At 40.7% G+C, this 14,784-nt stretch overlaps 1 protein-coding gene across 3 annotated transcripts in view; it reads left to right on the forward strand.

Moving 5' to 3' along the window:
• Positions 1-14,784, forward strand: part of RAPGEF5 (Rap guanine nucleotide exchange factor 5) — a 212,243-nt gene that overhangs the window by 180,369 nt on the left and 17,090 nt on the right. For all 3 annotated transcript variants that reach the window (XM_012773293.2, XM_012773294.2, XM_012773295.2), the window contains 4 exons: positions 2,043-2,140; positions 5,110-5,232; positions 6,884-7,062; positions 12,068-12,158. In XM_012773293.2, the coding sequence (XP_012628747.1) occupies positions 2,043-2,140; positions 5,110-5,232; positions 6,884-7,062; positions 12,068-12,158 (491 nt within the window). The remainder of the gene's footprint in view (positions 1-2,042; positions 2,141-5,109; positions 5,233-6,883; positions 7,063-12,067; positions 12,159-14,784) is intronic.

The raw sequence follows: 14,784 nt of genomic DNA on the forward strand, positions 1-14,784 counted from the left end.
TCAATGAAGAAAAAAAAAAAAAGGAGCTTAATGTATTCCTTGCTCTAGTCACATAATTTCTAACAAATTATGTTTTAGTGCTACTTCAGAATGAAATGACAGCTCTATTTTTTCTTTTTGTCAAAGAATAAAAAGTTTTAAGATGTTGGAGTGGATATTTCTAACTGTCATTTTCATAGCTCTAGTAGGTTTCTAGCTATTTTGTACCCAGGGTAGGTATATGTATGTAGTATAACCTACGATAGTATATATATGTATATATATATATATTCACATATATATATATGTATAGGTATATATGTAGTATAACCTACGATAACCTACCCAGTTACTCAGAGGTTAAAATTCTATCAGTTTTAATCTTTTATAAAATAGTGATAAACCTGAAAATCAGAAAAAAAAAAATGTTGCTCAGAAAATAGAAAAATTGCTGTCGGAAAGTCATGGCATTTTATTCTGTAAAGTATGAATGACTCTCATAAATTCAGATTTAAGGTATACAGTAGGGACACAGAGGGCTGCAAGAAATTGTAACTAAACAAAGGAGGAGATGGAGCCCAGGGGATGGAACTTCAGAACCCAGCTGCATGGGACCATCAGCTGTACATGTCACCACCCAACATCACAGTACTATTGATCTTTATAATGCTGGGCCTTAAACAAGAGATTAGATTATCGTTTGTGTGCTTGGTGTTAAACAGAAATGTTCAAAACAAAACTTTAACTTGAATTGATTAAGTTATCTAGAAAAAGATAAGTGGAATATTGCGTTTCCCAATCATTCTGGATAACTAAGCGGCTACCTTAGGAGAATTTGATTATGTCATGGTGAAATCGTAGTATTATTTAATCTACTCCCATATGCATTTTGTAGTGAGGAGGAGAGGGTAGTCTTTCTATGACAAAAGCTATTGTGTTACAAGATGGGTCTAACTGTGGTAGAAAAATGGTCAAAGGATAGGAACAATTTGCAATAAGGGAAATAAAATTGAAGAGGAATATATGAAAAATATTCAGCCTCACTAGTAGTCAAGAAATACAAATTAAACTAAGGATCTTTCTTTTGGTTTTAGGAAAATAACAAATTTACCAAAAGTAACAATCAGCGTTGGTCAGTATACAAGTTTTATATCTATTTTTTTGGAAAATATATTGATTTATTTTCTAAAAAAATAAGAATTAGAAAGCCATTTGGAAGTTTATATCAAAAACTAAAAATATTCATTCTCTTTGACCCAGTAATTCCAGTACTAGGAATCTGTCTTAAGAAAATCATCTATAAGCAGACAAAGATTTACACACAGGGATGTTGACTTCTGTGATATTATGGCTGCCACAATAATAGATCCCATTTATCAAGCCCATGTTATGTGCCAGGCCCTGTGCTGATACTTAGCATATATCATGCTATCTAATTTGTATGACCAAAAAATTGGAAACCATTAAATGTTCAACAATAGAGGAAAGATTAAATGATGGTATAATGGACTATTATATAACCAATTAAACATGACATATATAAATTATTTTGGTAAGTGGATAAGTGCTTATAATAAAAACAGAATATAAAACCATGTATAGAATAAATGCAAGTATATATGTATACAAGTATCTATAAAAATTATGAATGCATATGTATGCAAATAAATGCAGTTATTTGTGTGTGCATGCACAGACTTATATAACAATCGTAACAAAAATATACCCAAATGTAACCAATGCTAACATCATATGGTTGTTTTAGAGAGATGAATACATTTTGCTTTTTTCCTTAAACTGTTCGGTGTTCTAAAGAATGATTAAATATCATAAGGAAGAACTAACTACAAGAGAGCTCCTCTTTATGGATGCTGAGCAGTGATGTTCGTGATACCACTGGTGTCATTGTACAGAGTGTGCAGAACTGAACTAATCCACCTTACGTCGTATTTATTTTTAAATATTTTTCTTTGGCAAGTTTTACTCTTTAGTTGTATGTCTAGGCCTACTGCTACTCTTGTGTTATTAGTGAGCTCTGCTTTTTTTTTTTTTTTTTAATGAAGGAAAACATGAACTTCAGCCAAATGACTTGGCCATCTCCAAATCCCTTGAGGCATCTGGTCGGATATTTGTCTACCGGAAAGACCTGGCTGACACTTTGGTAAGGACCTTTAGCCTTGATTTGAAACACACATGCCCACAAACATCAGACTCAAAGCACATTTTTGTATGCTTTATAATGAATGTTAGAAAAAGATATATTAAATTATTTCTTTCCCTAGCCAATGATATACTTTCTAAATTATATTACTTTTGTGGCCCAACTTGAGAAATTCCAAACCCCTCCGAAGTAAAACCCCTTCTGAGCTCCTGAAATAAGGGATTTGAGACAGGCGACTCCCTCTCCCATGGAATTTTAATTCCATTTCTTCTTTTTTGATGGGTATGTGGAGATTGGACTGAGAAGTGCACCCTGGGTAGATTTAGGGGGAAGAGCCCTTAGTTTCAGTACATTTGATGCACTTTGTTCCCTTCCCTTAAACCCTTTCCTGTGTCAAATGGAGTCATAATGATGGGACATCAGGTGCCACTGAAGAATAAGAGTCTGAAGAAATGTAGAACCCATGCTTTAAGTTATTTTCAGTCTACAATTTAAGAACATTTACATCTAAGAGGATCATTTCTTTGTTGTTGTTTCTTAGTCACGTGGTTGGTTTCTGAGTAGCAGGAGCAGGCCTCAGACCCGTCACCTAGAAATATGGGCTCTGACAGGTTGTGACTGTGTCTAGACTCAGAGTCTACATCTGTTTTCACGGAGTTGTCACTGGGATGGGTCTTTCTAGCTGGTTCCTGTTATATATATAATTTGGGTAATCTGTATACCATGTGGGTTAACCAAAACAACTTATATTAAACACATTTTATTTAAAGTTATCTGCAGGCTATCACACTACCATAATAGTGCTAATCATTGTCCTTTTTCACAATTATTACCAGACATGCATGTGCTGAGTAATTCACATGTAGTATCTCCTTTAACACTTCCAGTAAGAGATTCAGGGAGGCTGAGTCACTTACTCTAGCTCCACACAGCCAAGTAAGGGAGAATGTCAGGATTTAAAATCCATTTATGTTTGGCTCCAAAGCCCCTGCACATTCCTTTCATTTCTACACGATGAGGAAGAAAAGGAGAGAAAACTGTTTGCCCTCCTTGGACCTGTCCTGTTCTGGCCTTCAGTAGGTCCCAGGTCCTGTGAAACATGACAAACTGGGTGCTGCTGCACAGCGTTTCTTAGCAGATAATGAACTTGCTCTTGCCCCCCCAACCAAGGAGGACCATCTAACGTGTAGCTCCTTGCCGTAGAAGAGAGCTGCACCCGACTGTCTTCCACACCCACCTCCTCCCCAACCCCGCAAGGCCCAATCTGCCACCGTCCCGGGCCAGCGGCAGAAGAGCAGGCAGGCCTGGGCGATGTCCTCATGGAAAGATTGGGTGCTGTGAAGCACATTCCAAAAGGGGTCTGACCCCATCCCGCTCTGGAATGTCTCCCCACCAACTTTGGACACCACCTGAAATGTCCTCATTGGAATCACAAGTTTAGATATTTCACCTCCAAAAGATGTCAGTTGAAATAGAACACGATAAGGGAAGAATAACACATGAAACCATCAGTACCCACTAGTGCTTTCACATAGATGAGTTCATCCTCTTAGGGAACAGGAATTAGAGCCAGGAAGAAATGGGAAGGAGAAACATAGTGTTTCTTGGTGATGGAGTGGGAGGAGGAATAACCTTGCATAACCAGAGGGCAGTGCCAGGGTAAGGGGCCCATTTAGGGAGAATATACGAGGGACAAAAAGCCAAGTAAAAATATCCTTTCACCTCTAAATGATGAAGCAGGTCTTTGTGTTACTTCTCAACTCTGGTTCTTTCTTTGCAAGTCTGCAGTGGAGTCTATTTGGGCCCAGCCTAGTCAGACCAACTCATGATCCTTGGCTTCCCTCCTCCCCACCTCAAAACCTCAGAATTTGTAAACTGCTTCATTCAGTTGGTGCTTTCTGAGCTCCACGCTGTGTCCCACACTGGGGACACACAGACAATTTGTACCTTGACCTCCAAAGAGAATCAAGTCTGTGGGAAAGCTCTGCAAAGGTCTCCAGTCATTAGTTTCTTTTAAATTAGGGTACTTTTTCATGAATGCAAAGCTTCTAAAATGCAAGTAGCTTATTTCTCAGTTTAGAAATAGAGATTGATATCTGGCATCTGGAATATTCCTTCTGTCTGATCATGTCATTTATATTTTGCAAAGTCCCTTTCTTTTTATTTTTAAGTCACTAACTATTCAAGTCCAACCCTTCACATGGGAGAATTTATATTTTAATTAGAAAATATCAAATATTTTGGAAAGATGCCAAATAATTTTGTGAATGACATTAACAATGGCGATAGATTTAAAGTTGTGGTGGCGTTTAATAATTTTATGCCAGATTTTAGTGAAATACTATTACCAGCCTCATAGTGGTTGGGGCCTATTTATAGAGGGAAAGCAGTTGATACTTAAATGGAATATAAATGAAATAACTTTTATTTTTTTATTTCACATTAAATTTTTTCACTTTCCACAGACATTTTAATAACATTTGTAAATGTGTGTCTGGGATGAGACTTGTTAAACATATTTCCTGTAAAAGCCGTGTCTGTCTTTATTGAAGTTGCACCATGACATTTCTTTTGTTTGTTTTTATACTAACCCTGCTGGCACATTAATTCTTACCAGAAGCCAAAGTGATTTCAGGGCTTTCACTTTCATTATGCTGTCTGCTGGGGCAGTGTTTTATAATCAGATTTGTGCGTGCATTGGGGGGGACGGGGGAGGGTGGAGAATGGGGGTGGAGGAGGGGCAGGCCAACTCAGTGAAGTATCATTGATCACATCCTACTGTTTCCAAGACCGTTTCCTAAATTGGCTGTAACTCACTGAAGGTGAACAGACCAGGGAAAATATTAAGTGCACTCAGAAAAGATTACTCTTCTAATCTGGGCTTCTAGTGCCTTTCAATGGCCAGCCAATTCAATGCAAAACATTTGGGAATTACTGAGGGTCCTTTTTGCTTCTGTTTGTCGGTTTAGAACCCATTGGCAGAAAATGAGGAATCACAGCAAAGGTCGATGAGGATTTTGGGAATGAACACTTGGGATCTTGCTCTGGAATTAATGAATTTTGACTGGAGTCTATTCAATTCAATTCATGAGGTAAGTAAAGAGTGAAAAGATAAAATGTGAATGCTGTTTTAACTGTGAATTGTTTTGGACAAATATCTATGCGTGTGGTGATATAGTTATGCTAGGGTAACATGGTCCAAAAGATATTTGGGAACTTTAAATATACTGAAAAACTGACACAGTCCTAGAAAAATCAGAATATATAAACATACTTTATTGTTCTTAGCACAATTATATGCTCATGTAATGTAGTATAAATGTGCTATATTTTATATGTATGTATGTATATATGATGCTTTAATGGGGTTGAAGGACCATTTTATCTTTGATAATTGATTTTTTCCCCCATGGAGTTTATAGTAGTTGTACAAGAACCATATTTATATTTATGTGTATACACACACATGTTCATCTTTTTACTTAAGAATATTCTATAAATTTGGACTGTGCTATAAGATTTCAAGTACTTTCTTGAAATTTTTGGATATAGTTCAAGTTTTTGTGTTCATGAACTCCTTACTTGAGGACACCTTGTGACATCTATAAAACAATGGATTAGGAGCAAAAGGCTGCTGACAGTTAATGAGTAAATTTGGCCAGTGGAAAGGCTCAAAGGAATCAGGAGATGAAAAATGTTAGAGGCCCTGTGCAACCATATGTTGCATTTGCTTTGCCATGTAGTGAAATTTTTCATTCTGAAATGGCCTTTCCTTCTGAAAAAAGAACCTCATGCCCAATTTAGGGAAGCTTAAGCTTTATTTTCATTTGGGGATTTCTTTTAAATGTCTTCATATTTTCTCATTAAAGAAACTTCAGCGTTATGATCTGAATTTGACCAAGTAGTGAACTTGTGTCTTTTGCAATGTTAATAGATTGGGATGTGTCCCTGTTTATGCAGTGGGAGAATGTGGATTACTTCTGTAAAATACACACAAACACACACACACTTAAAATAAATTTCTAATGCTTTGCACATGATCCATGTATATAATAGCTACTGGTCTCATTTGCTTTTGTAAATTATTGGATCTTGCCTAATCTCACTTCTTACTGTTTATGTTTGACAATGCCTCATGTCAATGCTTCTCAAAGTGCGAGTACCCAGACCGGCATCATCAGCACGACTTGGGAACTTGTTAGAAGTGCACACTTCCAGCCTTTCCACACACCCACAGGATCAGAAATTCTAGGGGTGGGGCCCAGCAGTCTGTGCTTTAACAGTTTTCCAGGTGGTCCTGATTCACACTCGAGTTTGAGGACCACTGTCTTAGAGAACAGACCTGTGAGGGTCTACATGCACCTTAATAAATACTAGTAATGCTAATGTTCCTTTTCGCTTGAATTTTTCAATGTAAGTTTGGGAAGTTTGGGGAATTCCGTTGGCCTTGTGATTTAAACTTTAGAATGTCTTAGATTTTCAGGTAAAGATGTTTTCCTTACATTTCTGAAAAATTGCTTTAATACGGAGCATTCTAGGTGAACATTATTGAAAGAGGCATCTCTAAAACTAAATATAAATTATTATTTTGAATTTAATACACTATTATTTGCTGTATTTTCTGTTGGTGGTATTAAAGATATGGGAGTGCCTACCAGAAGTATCTCTTACAAATGGCCTGAATTTTGTTATCAACTGGACTTTGCTATGAATAAACCCTGGCATGAATGTATTTTCTTTCAGCAAGAGCTGATCTACTTCACATTCAGCAGACAGGGAAGTGGGGAGCACACGGCAAACCTCAGCCTTCTGCTCCAGAGATGCAACGAGGTCCAGCTCTGGGTGGCCACGGAGATTCTGCTCTGCAGCCAGCTGGGCAAGCGGGTGCAGCTGGTGAAAAAATTCATCAAAATCGCGGCTCAGTAAGTTTGCAGTGGTGCAAAGTGCCATTCCTCTCATCTCCTTGAGAGAACACATTGTTTTTCGGGGTTGGGGTGTAAAAGTATAATATTATTGAATTGAGTGGCCAAATGTTTGAAAAGGTCTGTTCTTGAATATTTATGTCTTTGCATTTGAAGTATTTATATCTTAAGTAAATGTCAAAATATCTGATGGAAGCACTGTGCCCTGTGCTTCAGAGCTAATAAGCAGGCAGCGCACACACCCTCCATCCTGCAGCTGAGCTGCAGTGGGGCTGGGTGAGCTCCAGTAGGCTGGGAAAATAAGGGGAGATGACGTGAGGGATGGGAACCATCGCAAATCACATGCATTCAAGGATTCTGCTCATTGTTCCTCAATAGCCACAGTCTGAACTTTTGCGTACTCGCTGGTCAGAAGGCCTTGCACTGGCTGGCCCAGCTTACCTCTGAGCCTCCCCTACTGGGTACACCTTGTTTTCCAGCCACTCTGAATGTCTATTTCTTTCCCATGCACATCATCCCCCAAGCCTGGAAACTTGAGCTGGCTCTGCCAAAAATGGCCACTTTCACCCCCCCCAAATTGTTCCATTCTTCAAGACCTCAGGCAAATGTTCCTTCCTTCCTGAAGTCATACCTAACTTTCAGATGCAGGGTCAACTACTTTCCCTCTGCACACACATACTTATTGTCTTTCAAAAACTTTTTTTATTATGTTTATTAGATATAATTTATTTAGGATTCCTTCACTGGGTCCCGAAGAACAGGGACCATTTCTAACCACTTATTGTTCCTTGGTGCCTAGTACAGACTTTGGTAAACAGCCGTGACTCAGTAATTGTTGGTTGAATGAAATTTTGCTAACTTGCTGGGAGCATCTCTTAAAACACCAGGTTAGTATCCTGAGACTGTCCTTTGGGCAGCCCCCCAGCAGAAGCAGGCAATGTGAATCAAAACCTTTTTTAAGCTCCTATTGCCTCCCAGGCTTCCCATTTCATTTCTCCTTTGTCTTCCAAAGTAGTTTTGATATCAAACAATTTTCAAGTACATGTGAATGCAATATATCCAGGAAATATCTGTTGATCACTCATGACATGTGCAGACCTGTACAAGATAGTGTGGGGAAATCAGACTGAGGCTACACCCAGTCCTGCCTCCACGTGGGGAGCTTGCAGTCTACTGGGCTACACTTCTGTAACTCATCTGGCTACTGTGCAAAATAGAGTGAGGGACTGCCCTGGTGTGAGATCTAATTCTGTTTGGGGCTTGAGAGGAGGGAAAGCTCACCCCCCAAGGTTGCGGGAGGCAGGATCAGGAAGACATTTGTGAAGGAGGCAGCTTTTTGAGGCTCTGTTTGAATTCTGGGTGGGATTTGACAGGTAAGAATTCAAAACAGCACACTCCCATGGGGGAGGGGTGGGGGGGGAAACTTATTGGAGACAGAAGCAGTGCCTGTGGTCAGGGAAAAAAAACTCATCCAATTTGGCAAATATGAAGGGGTATTGTAAGGAAGTTGTGGGAGATTGATCTGCAAAGGAAGATGAGAGCAAACTGTAAAGGATCTTGAATTTCAGATTGAAGAGCTCGAACTGAATTGACAAGGGAGAAGGGGTCCTTTGAAAGCTGTTGGGCAGAAGGCCAGTATGATCAGAGTTGTCCTTTAGGAAGGGGGGGCTGAAAGCAGCACCCAGGCTGAACCGTAGGCAGGGAGACCCCAGAAATAGGACAATTTGTCTTAGGCAAGAGATCATGGAAGTGCTTGACCTGGTGTTTAATGTGGCTGGAAATGGAAAGATAGATAACAGATATGCCTAAATCTTAGGTTGTTTTTATGGTGAATTTTTTTTTTTTTTTTTTTTTTTTTTTTTTTTTTTTGCCAGTGTATTCCAAAAGAGCCTTTGAAATTCCTGAATTCTCTTTTGGGTAAAAAAGCTTTCTTATAAACACCAGTTACGTGGAGAAATGGGAAATTAATGTTCCAGGGAGTAAAATGACACCACCCAGCTCAGTCCCCAGTATAAGATTATATCTATCCTTAGGGAAATGAAATATATTCACATCTTCTCCATATGGCCCTATGCTCTTGAATTATTTATGGTAGCGGTCTCTGTCCCTAGCCCGTGGAATAGAATACCAACAGAAACATAAAGTTAAATTCCTTATAATCACACTGGTGGGAATAACCAAGGGAAAATAGTAATTTCCACAATTGTGAAGTGTTTTTCCTGCCTAAGGCATCCTATTTGCATATTCATGTTTCCCCACCTCCTCACCATTCCCATCCCCCACCTCTGTGGATTGAGTGGATTTTATTTCCTCACACAGAGACAAAGGAGTGTTTGCTGAACTGGAATGTTTAGTGTCAGGCAGACTGTTCTTATCATGGAATGAATGACCCTTGGTAACAGAGGATTCCAGCATGGTATCTAATATTTGCACTGTGTCAATTTGTCGTCTACAGAAATTGTGTCTATATTAATTCCTCTTCTTTTTTTTTTTTTTTAACAGATTCAGATGTTTTATGTGTGTTTTTGTTTCTTAAAGTATGACTAGAAAAGAAAGCTATCTGTGCCAGGAAAATTGTTTACGAGGAACTAACAGATAAAAAGATGGGAATTATATCTAAGATTTCATATCGATAAATGATGCTGAATAAAAAGAGGAATAATACACTTTTTTTTAAATAAGGAATAATAGTAAAACCATTTCCCCAGAAGTTCTTGTTTTCAATTTCAACAAATGCTGTTTGACAGGCTTGCTATGTGTAATACTAAGCAGTTGAGTGATGGGCAAGGTATGAAAATGAGTAGACACGTACTTGAGGATTCCAGCCTTAAGGCACCTACTATGCATCAAGAATGGTATAACCAATGGGGCCTCCATCACTGGTAGGGTGGACCCAGGTGGGAGAACCCAGGAGCAAGTGAGGAGGAGGGATGGAGCCATACTTGCTGAACACAAGAGCCTCAGCAGAGGAGCCTAGTATTTCAGAATGTCAAGTCAAGAGATGGCACTAACTCAGATGTGTTCTAGCTGGTGTGAACTTTCAAAAGATGCAATGAAACAGAAAGGGCAAAATGAGGGGCATGAACAGCAGGAGGGAGGTGGAGTCACAGTATTGAAGCCTTATACAGCAGCAATTCTCAAAAACAGATGAGTTTATAAATCATACACCAGGAAGTATCTTGTTTTGGTTTGTTCATGAAATACACCGAGCAGAGGCCATCCAGGAGAAAGCTGGCAAGACACCAGGGAAGGGGTCACTTGGGCTGAGGTCCAGAGCCCCACACTACTGAGAAACTGCAAGCAGAGCCAAAAGCTGGGCAGGAGGACTATGGGAGGGACAGACCGTGCCTGGTGGAGGTTCAGCAGTGAGGTACCTATAGGATGTGTGTTCACCCCGATAACTTCCACACTTGGTGTGGAGGCAGCAGTGCCCTTTCAGGGTCCACTGTTAGAGGGGATAGAACTCCCCTAAAATGCACCCAGGCATGAGCCCCCTGGCTTGCAGCCCAGGTGCAGTAGCAGAATTTGGGCAGTGCCGGGTGGGTGAGGCCGGCTCCAGGGCCGGGCCAGTTCCGGCAGGACCTGCCAGAGCACAGCCACTCTGGACTTCCCTGCTTGCTTCCACAGCCCAACCATTTTCCTGGTTCTGAACTAGACGTTCTTATACACTACCTGTGCAACAGAGAATCGGTATAGCTTTGGGGACAGCAGTGTGTAATATGTATTGAGAACCATTAAAGTCTTAGTAGCTGTTGATCAATCACATAATGACTGGAAGTCTAACTTAATGAAAAAAATCATAAATATAGTAAAAAGTTATATACAAAAGATATTCAGTGCAACATTCTGTATAATAGGGGAATTGAAAATAAATTCAATAAAAGAAGAATAAATAAGTTATAGAATGTGTTCTTGATGAAATATCATGTAGCTATTAATGATGATAGTGAAGAATCCATATTATATAATATAACATGGTATTTAACTGAAAAAGCAGGCCTCAGAAGTGCACATACACTGTGCCCAGATTCCATTTGAGACGTTGGTAGAGATGTCATGGAAGAGAAGGCATCTGGGGGAAGCTAAACTAATATGCACTAGGCCCTGTTATGCACCCTGCTTACTGCCAAGTACTTTCATGTTTTCTCATATGTAATTACAGAGTCGGGTAATTTCTTGATGTTAAAGCCTTAGCTCAGAGAAGTTGTGTTCTAATGCTCTCCAGATAAAGGAGTATCTGGGTTTCACAGTCTGTTCTGGCGGACCAGGAAGTGCAAGTTCCCCCGTTATACCAAGCCCTCCCAGCTGGCTTCGAAAACTAGCGGAATGTTGATCCTTTAAGTCTCTGGGGGTGATTGATGTTATGCAGAATGGATAACTTTAGGAAGTGAATGGAGCCCAACATGATCTCACCTTGCATTTTATTTCCCTGTTTCTTTAAGTGAGAAGTGTGGAACAGTAGCCCCACTAATATATGTCATATTTTAAATATATACATAATATAGTAGCTATTTTGTTGGCAGCAAAGAAAATTGTGCCTAAATGTAATGGGAGTGGGAGTTTAGTCCTGTGTGGGGAGAGGGGCTTGTCTGTCAAAAACCGAAAAAAAGCATTTTGATGAAAGAGCTGGGACCAGAGAGCTGTTACAAGGAGAGTGTGGCATATATGAAGAAATGTGAATTTAAAAGAGGATTCGGTGGGAATTGTAAATGTACACAAACTAGGTTAAAAAAAAAAAAAAAAGAAAAAGGAATCTTGTGAAATGTCAGGACATTGTCCAGGGCACAGATCTTTTCCTAAAGGTAAAGATGAACTGTAGCATTTGTGATCATTTATCATTTCTTTGTGTTAGAAACAGCTGGGTGGGGGGAGGGGGTGAAGGGTACATGGGCTGTACAGCAGAGTTCCTGAACCCTGTGGCCTAGGACAGTCCTTCTCAGCTTTATCTTTTGTGATCAGTTGGCAAAAGGATATTTCCTCAAAGTGTCCTCTACTTTCTCCATAGCTGCAAGGCCCAGAGAAACCTGAATTCTTTCTTTGCTATTGTGATGGGTCTCAACACTGCTTCTGTCAGCCGACTCTCGCAGACCTGGGAGGTGAGCACTGTGGTCCTGATGTGTGTGGTGGGGAGTGGGGAAATAAAATGACAATGAATTTGCTTAAATGGTTTCAACGAGGTACGTACTACTAGACTAAAAATGTTCAAAAGTAACATGTCAAGGGTGGCAGGGACCATTTCGGTCAAGCTGTCTTTAAAATGGTTCTATAATGTATATACAGAAAAAGATAAAAATTGCAAAATGCTCCCCAGCTACAATTAGTCTTCCCTTCCGTGCTGTCTGGTAGTGGGTTCCAGTTCCATGCTGGTCATTTATAGTCTCGCCTGTGCAATGATGTGTGCTGAGAAACCAATGTGCTGTGGTGCTAATGAATCCAAGTGTCAGGGCCTCTTAGTTGTGGGGCCCCTGACAACGAATGCACATGGATGATGTGTATTCTTGTAAAATCTTCTAAAGCAATTTTGTATTTTTTTTTTTTTCTTAAAGAGGATCCACACAGGCCTCCCAAATCCTGGCTCAGCCTCTTTGCATGATGGCGGCCACTGGGGTCATAAGAGGCAAGGCCCGCTCAAGTTAGCACAAGTTCTGATGCGCAGACTCTGAGTCTGTGTGTGGGAAGCCCTGGAACCAGGAAGCCCCTAAACCCAGCCAGACACAGACATAGGACTCTCTGCCTCTCCTGTGGCCCCCTTCCCTTCTTTCCTTGGGCTCTTGTTTCCTTCACTCTCCTGTCCTTGCAGACTGGCCGCCTCACTCTACCATTTCTCTCCCTGGTCATTTCTAGATAAGCATCACACCTCCTCCCTTCTGGCTCCAGTCTGCCTCTGGCTCCCTGTGGTCACCTTAGCCTCTCTCCATTGTCCTCTCAGATTGAGTTCCTATCACTGACTGTGCCATTCCCTCCATGGTTCCCAATTCAAACTCCTCCTACAAGAGAAAAGACGATAGGTTAACTATTTTTTTCTCAGTATCGGTCGGTGTCTGGGTAAGTGAAATTATTCATTTCCTTTCAGGCAGGGCCCATACCCTCATGGGATGCACTGTGGTGACCCAAGGGTCACAGTCAGCACCCCTTACAGGGATTCAAAAGAAAAGAAATGAAAGACCTGCCTGGTCTGGTTAAGCAAACAAGATGTTCCCACACATCGTAAGATTAAAGGAGATGGGGGGGGGATGCCATGATTGATCAGAGCAGGAGGAAAACAGATGGCTAGTGAATTTGAATTAAACCTTGAAAGAAACTTTGATTTGCAAAAATTAGGAGGAGAAATCATTCAGTGAAATCAAACGATTTAATCTGCATGGTGACTGCCCACCAGGTGCAGGGTGCTGGGTCAGTGCCATGGCAGATAGGAAATGGACACTCTAGAACCAAGTGTCCTGCAGTGAAAGGAGTCCTGGACCCAGGCAGAGCAAGTGGAGGGACTCATTCTGCCCCAGGGTAGCTGAGAAAACTGTAATGGGAGTCCCCGTGCAGCAGGGCCTGGGAGGTTGAGCTGGGAGTTATTGGGGTGAGGGTGGCCATCCCAGGCAGAGGTGACCACAGGATCTCTAAGTCAGTGACTGAGTGGAAAGTGGTCACACTGTCCCAGATAGATAATATAGGAAAAGAAGTATGTTAGAGGGACGAGATCAGAGGTCAGCAAACTTCTTTGGCAGAGACCCTGAGAGTAAATATTTTTAGGCTGTGCAGGCTACGTGGTCTCTGTTGCAACTTCTTGACTGCCACTGGAGTGAAAGAGCAGCCATAGTTAATATGGGAAAGAATGGGCATGGCAGTAATCCAATAAAGCTTCATTTACAAAAGCCGGAGAAGGCCAGATTTGGCCCGTGGCTGACCTCTGCAATAGATCAGTTAGTCTGGCTTTGGACATGTTGAATTTGAGGTGCCACTGGGACATGCATGTGGAATGTCCAACAGACTAAGTTATGCAGCTCTGAAGAAAGACTGGAATCACTTGCAGAAATCTCCATTTTTTTATCTTCTCACTTAACTTGTCCTCCATTCATTGATGTGTGCGTGTATGCATTTGTGTATGGCAGTAGTTTCCAAAACAGATCAAATTACCTGTTTGCTGTGTCACACTGAGTGCAGATGCAAAATTATCAAATTGAAAAATCCACTTCTACATAATGTAAGAGTCTAATTATCATGAGGTTCGCCTCATTGTTTTGATTCGTTTTAGAAAAAGAAAATCCCACAAATATCTTCTTGAATATTCTTGTTCGTGTTAATAGCTGGAATTTGCTAAGCACCAGCCAGCCTTGGATTGTATGCTTTTCAGGCATGTGTCTGTATCCTCAGCTGGAGAAGCAGATCAGAGAGCCTGGAGACTCACACCCAGTCACACAGCTAGAGAGGGGCACAGTCAGGATTCAGAATCAGCTGACTTCAAGTACATGCTGCTTACCACTAAGTCAGTATGAAAGACATTCAGTTTTTTACTTACTCCTGTTAAAGGCAGGCTAGAACATTCAGACCCATCTTCCTTATGCCTGAATTTTTACTTGGGAGGATAGCATGGGTTTCCCATCCTCTGTTGTTTCTTGCATGCCACCTGTTGATGTGGTTGAGTTTCACAATTCGGTGATTCTACCCATTGAAGCGCAGGCTTCGTCCCTTAAGGTCTTCATGGCCCCTCACTGTTTAGCTCTCTGCTGT

Source organism: Microcebus murinus, chromosome 9 (genome assembly GCF_040939455.1).
Source record: "Microcebus murinus isolate Inina chromosome 9, M.murinus_Inina_mat1.0, whole genome shotgun sequence".
Taxonomy (NCBI): domain Eukaryota; kingdom Metazoa; phylum Chordata; class Mammalia; order Primates; family Cheirogaleidae; genus Microcebus; species Microcebus murinus.